The 6,351-nt window shown below is 33.3% G+C and overlaps 1 protein-coding gene across 1 annotated transcript; it reads left to right on the top strand.

Annotated features, from left to right (window-relative positions):
- The first annotated feature begins 4,673 nt into the window (after positions 1-4,673).
- LOC136970997 (uncharacterized) lies at positions 4,674-5,717 on the top strand. The gene has a single exon (XM_067265481.1). It carries the CDS (start codon positions 4,674-4,676, stop codon positions 5,715-5,717), a length of 1,044 nt encoding a protein of 347 aa, XP_067121582.1.
- The last annotated feature ends 634 nt before the right edge of the window (positions 5,718-6,351 follow it).

Below are 6,351 nucleotides of genomic sequence, written 5' to 3'. Positions count from 1 at the left end.
ATGTTGCATGTTGTGCATATGTTCACGTTTAGAAACGTATCAAAATTAGAGATTACAGGTGAATTCCAGTTGTATTTCAGTCTCTTGCCATGTGGTCCATCTTAACTTAATTTTTGTTTATATAAGTTCTTTTTCTTGTAATTTATTTAGGGAGATATTTCAATTGTGTTGTTTCGGCTTCTTTGTACGTCTTTACACCATTTAAGTCTTTCCTATATTTGAACTTAAAAAAATATTTAACTGTCGATCACTTTGTAGGTTCTTCTTTTGACATATGCTGTATTAGACAAACTTTACAACCTCTCTACGAACACTGCGTTTTTATTTCATTACACATTTGAGATTCTTATAATTCAATATTCACAGATGTGTTGTGCGTGGCATATTTCTACTTATTCTTTTAATAACTTCTCCATTACAGTGTATTTACTTGAGAATTCTTATTGCTTTCTTACTTTACACTTGTATATACAGGTAGGACTCCTACAACGCGGTACCTTTACAACGCGTTTTCGCTCCAACGCGGTTGGAATAATGCGGAAATTTTCTTACATCGCAGTACTTTTACAACGCGGTTTAGGGTATTTAGAAACAAATTATCTTTCACATAACAGAAAAATCGCGACGGATCACATGACAGACTCTGCAGTTCAGTGTACAGAGCTAAATGTCCTTGAGAACAGCTATTTGCCGACGTTGGCGTGTTATTCCCATGGAAGTTTCAGGGGAAGATCGATTTTTAGACAGATGTGCATCATTTACCGTAAACACTCAAATATATCACTAAATTTTCGATCATTTACACTCTTTCAATAGGTGGAGACCGCAAAAATGGTCCAAAATACAGTATAAACTTTTATTGGGTGTATATTTTTCAACATAGTGAAGGGAAGTTATTTTTTGCGATTTTTACTGTCCACAAAACTGATTGTAAAAAATTTTAGCCACAACAATGCAGAATTAAAAGAAAAGACGGTCATTAAAAAGGAAATTTATATTTCTTCAAACAAAGATAGAAATTTTGGATCGAATTAAAAATCAAGAGCAGATAGCTGATATTGGTAGGCATTTTAATTTAAATGAGTCAACTATTCGGTCCATTAAGCAATCGGAAGAAAAGATTAGGAATTCGGTCGCATCCAGATCATCTATTCTCGCGAAAAATGTTGCTCGTCCGAGAGCACCTATAATGGAAAAACTGGATCAAGCACTAATATTATGGGTAGAAGATATGAACAAGAAACGGTTGCCTTTAAATGAAAGTGCACTTAAACACAAAGCCTTAAAAATATTTGATTATTTAAAAGAAATGGGACAGTCGTCAGCTGATGAAACCAGTGTTAAATTCGTGGCTAGCAATGGCTGGTTTGAAAAATTCAAAAAACGCCATTCGTTGCACAACATACACATATAAGGAGATAAGGCCTCTGCAGATGAGGATGCAGCAAAAAATATTTAGCAAGACTTGCAGTTATTATTCAAACAAAGAGTTATTTGGCTGACCAAGTGTTTAATGCTGATGAAACAAGATTATCATGGGAAAAAATGCCTAACAGGACCTATATCTCAAAAAATGAAAAAAACTGCTCCTGGCTTTAAAGTTTCCAAAGATCGCATAACTTTACTTCTATGTTGTAACACGTCTGGTGATTTTATTACCAAGCCAATGCTCATTCATCGAGCACTAAATTCACGCTCGATGAAACAGTGCAACAAAAACGACCTTCCCGTGTATTGGAGAGCCAACAAAAAGGCATGGATGACTGGACATTTATTTAAGGATCGGTTCCATAATTGTTTTGTTCCGGATGTAGAAAATTATTTAAAAAAGAAGAACTTAGCATTCAAAGTCCTACTAATCTTAGATAATGCGCGGGCGCATTATCTAAGATTAGTGGGACTTTGAATGTCACACCACTTCGCTACTGCAACCCTTGGATCAAGGAATCATAGCGACTTTTAAACCATACTATATCCGTAAATCATTTGAATTAATTTTGGAAAAAATAGATTGTACAGATATTACAGTCAGTGAAGTTTGAAAACAATTTTCAATTTTAAATTGTGTAGAAATTATCGGCTCGTCCCTAAAAGAAATGCGCCAATCGACTGTAAATGCTTCCTGGAAAGATTTATTACCGAAAATAATCAGTAAGGAAAATGTTGTTGAGCCAATTCAGCATAAATATAATAACATAGTACGCCTTGCACACGCAATAGGAGGCGATGGATTCACTGAAATAACTGTTGATGATATTCTAGAATTAGTTACGAAAAATGAAATAAACGAAGCAGGTTTGGTGATAGTTATATCCGAAACATTACCGATTGAAGATAATTCTGAAGATTTTTTCAATGAAGAAACCAAAAACTTCACTCTGAAAGGTGAAAGCTATAGAAAAATGTTTGGACACGGCGAAACAGATAGAATCTTACTTTTTAGAGAACGATCCTCTGCCGGAGAGAGCGGAAATATTTAAAAGAAATCTTCAAAATTGCTTATCTGCCTATCAAGAAATTTATAAAGATTTGCAAAGCAAGAGCAAACAATCTCCAATGAAAGATTTTTTTAAAACCTAAACCTACCGGAAGTGCAGTGGAACTTGATGATGAAACAAGCTCAGATCTTGAAACAAGGCCAGTCAAACATTCTCGTACAACTATAATAAGTGACGATGAGGACTGAATTTGTGAGTATAACATTATGTTACTTTGTGATTTTGACTCGAAATCAGAATCTTTTTAGTTTTTACATGATGTTAAATTTTATTTAAGCTTTTTATGAAATGTTTTTATGTACATAAATTGAAAAAATGATGAAAATGTTACACCATAAAAGGCAGTTTTTCTCTTTTTAGAACCGAATCCCAGTTTTTGTATTAAGTTGGTGTCTCCTATAACGCGATTTCCCACAACGCGGAATTTTTAAGGAACGTATCTACCGCGTTGTATGAGGCCTAGCTGTATTTTATTGTTCTTTCAGTGTTTCTGGGCTACACGCAGATTAATGATTGTTGTAAAATTTTATTTTTTTCTTCACTTTCTTGATCGAAACCATGACTTACACTTCAGAAACAGATGGATTAAACTTCTCTTAGCTCCTGTTTTATATAATTAGAAAAAGAATTACTAAAGTATGTAGACGTAAGCTTTTTATGAAGCAAAAATAATATTCTTACCGGCGAACAAGTTATAGAGAATGCAGACACAAATAATGTTCTTTTCTGAATAATGTTTCGAAGGGATGAACCATAAAGAACAGGATTTGAAAATAATTACAAATCGAAAAAAACATTCTATCATTAATTTTTAATTCGCGTTTTAATGGTTCTCCTGAGTTGTTTTTAGATTGTATATAGGTCGTACAGTTGGGTGAAGAAAGCAATAATCATCTAAAAAAAATTTATTTTTTTAGTTTTATTTTAATGAAACCGTTTTGTTTATTTCACTTTGATTTCTATAGACACAATGTAGTGACACTTTTCAAAACACTGAACAGATTATTCATCATTTATTTAGTTGGTAAATAGTAGTTTTAATATAAAGGAAACAAAACGCGAGCTTAATATACGGGTCAAAAAACACATATTTGATTTAAAGTGCCATCGAATAAATTGTGTGTTCATGATCATTGTGTACTAAGTAACTGCAACATTGATAAATCTAATACAACGATCTTACATAAAGAAAACAGGACATACCACAAAAAATTTAAAAGAGAGCGTAGAAATTATTAAAAATAAAAACTTGCATAAATAAAATTTCAAGTGTTAAAAGCAGTGAAAATTAGATGCAGATGTTATAGATATGTTAGCGAATATTAAACACCATTGTAATACGAAAAACAAAACAAGCACCTGATCATTCGCTGAGAGATTATTATTCTTAACACAAACGTTTTCAATCCAATCAATAGATCATCATCAGGCGAAATTCGAACATTACAAAAATAGAACAACAAGTTCAAAATACAAAAATATATAACGGCTAACCAAAACGTAACTAACAGCACAATATCATTTCTAAATATCAACAAATTAATAAAAATGCTGCTAAAATTAAAAATAAAATATTAATATATAACAAACAAAAAGTGTATACAAAATATTAATACCTCTGCCTTAAAAAACAGATAAATAACACTAAATAATACCACTGCTTAATAAGCTGTACAGAGTTTTTCATTAAACTGTACATATTAATAAAGCTACTGCTCTTATTAGAAGTTTATAACTGCATACTTCCATGCGGAAGGAAGCCCCTCGGCATCTCTTGCGTTGATGCAATTCCCTTTAAGCTTGCTTTTATAGATTTCTAATTTCTCGGCCGTTCTTGCCAAGGTCGGGGAGTGGATTTGTTTCAGTATATCTGCTTCATTCCATCTTACTACTGAGCCTTCCGCTTGTGCCATTTGTGACAATACTGTGGCATTAGAACCTTTTCTAACATCATATCTGTGCTCTTTTATCTTAACTCCTAGATTTCTGATGGTAACCCCGACATAATCTTTACTTATTCCTAACATCTGATTCTCGTATGGAATCCTATAAACGCCGGACCTATCCTCTTTCTTAATTAACTGCTTTAGCACATCATAGGAATGCGTTGGTAGAGACGGTTAATCTCGTTTGCTGCGAGTCTTTCTTTGCGTTTGAAGGACAAACGTATAAACAATGCCGAGGGGTCCCTATGGGAAGCCCAATTTCTGGGCTATTGTGTGGGCTTTTGTTGTCAGTAGGCTTGAGGTTAAAGTTTGGCGTAGTTTCAAGAACAGCATCGTATACTACAAGAGGTATGTCGATGATATATTCATAATTTGGAAAAGCAATCGATTAATTGCTAGATTTATTGACAAGATCAATGATAATGAAGATGGCCTAAGCTTAAAACTAGAGCAAAAACGCTCTGTTATGATACATTTTTTGGACATTAAGGTTATTTTTAGAGAGGGACGTATATCTACCGGGGTATTTATTAAACCAACTCATAGCCCGCTTTATATTCCAGCTGGCTCTAACGATCCCTATAAGTATAAACTAGCAGCGTTTAGAGCGTTAATTAGGAGGGCTTTTTTATACTGCGAAAATGTTATAGACAGGGATGCGGAAATAGAAAGAATCACGCAGGTAGCAGAAGCATTGGGCTACAAGAGGAATGTTTTAAAGGGGATTATCAATAAATTAGAAGTCGGTACCGATGCAGCACCTGGTCGCGGGCGTGGTCCATCTTCATACACCAAATTTACGTACAACAAGCGCTTAGGAAGCATTATGAAAGAAATCGCACACATAAAGGATACAAAGATTATCTTAAAAAGAGCTCCGAATCTGTACAGTATTCTTAGAAATGATAAAGGGTTAATTAAGAAAGAAGATAGGTCCGGCGTTTATAGGATTCCATACGAGAATCAGATGTTAGGAATAAGTAAAGATTATGTCGGGGTTACCACCAGAAATCTAGGAGTTAAGATAAAAGAGCACAGATATGATGTTAGAAAAGGTTCTAATGCCACAGTATTGTCACAAATGGCACAAGCGGAAGGCTCAGTAGTAAGATGGAATGAAGCAGATATACTGAAACAAATCCACTCCCCGACCTTGGCAAGAACGGCCGAGAAATTAGAAATCTATAAAAGCAAGCTTAAAGGGAATTGCATCAACGCAAGAGATGCCGAGGAGCTTCCTTCCGCATGGAAGTATGCAGTTATAAACTTCTAATAAGAGCAGTAGCTTTATTAATATGTACAGTTTAATGAAAAACTCTGTACAGCTTATTAAGCAGTGGTATTATTTAGTGTTATTTATCTGTTTTTTAAGGCAGAGGTATTAATATTTTGTATACACTTTTTGTTTGTTATATATTAATATTTTATTTTTAATTTTAGCAGCATTTTTATTAATTTGTTGATATTTAGAAATGATATTGTGCTGTTAGTTACGTTTTGGTTAGCCGTTATATATTTTTGTATTTTGAACTTGTTGTTCTATTTTTGTAATGTTCGAATTTCGCCTGATGATGATCTATTGATTGGATTGAAAACGTTTGTGTTAAGAATAATAATCTCTCAGCGAATGATCAGGTGCTTGTTTTGTTTTTCGTATTATTTTCTGCTGAGCACACTGTATGTTGTTTACACCATTGTAATATTAAGCATCCACGTTCAAATATGTACATTTGCATAATGATTGTAAAAATTGGAATGTACTATTAATTAATATTAATATATTAATAAGTTTTATGTTTCGTTGTCGCAGTTTAAACAGAAGATACAGTTTATACAGTTTTGATAGATTACTGAAAAATATTTTAAAAATAGTTTATGAATCTATATGCAAATTTGTGAACCAGACT

This window comes from Centruroides vittatus, unplaced genomic scaffold, assembly GCF_030686945.1.
Source record: "Centruroides vittatus isolate TY-2023 unplaced genomic scaffold, ASM3068694v2 contig_2232, whole genome shotgun sequence".
Lineage (NCBI taxonomy): Eukaryota > Metazoa > Arthropoda > Arachnida > Scorpiones > Buthidae > Centruroides > Centruroides vittatus.
This window is presented reverse-complemented; position numbering and strand designations above follow the sequence as displayed.

Excerpts from the sequence above, each read along its gene's own strand:
- LOC136970997 (XM_067265481.1), top strand. The coding sequence starts at position 4,674 with ATGCCGAGGGGTCCCTATGGGAAGCCCAATTTCTGGGCTATTGTGTGG.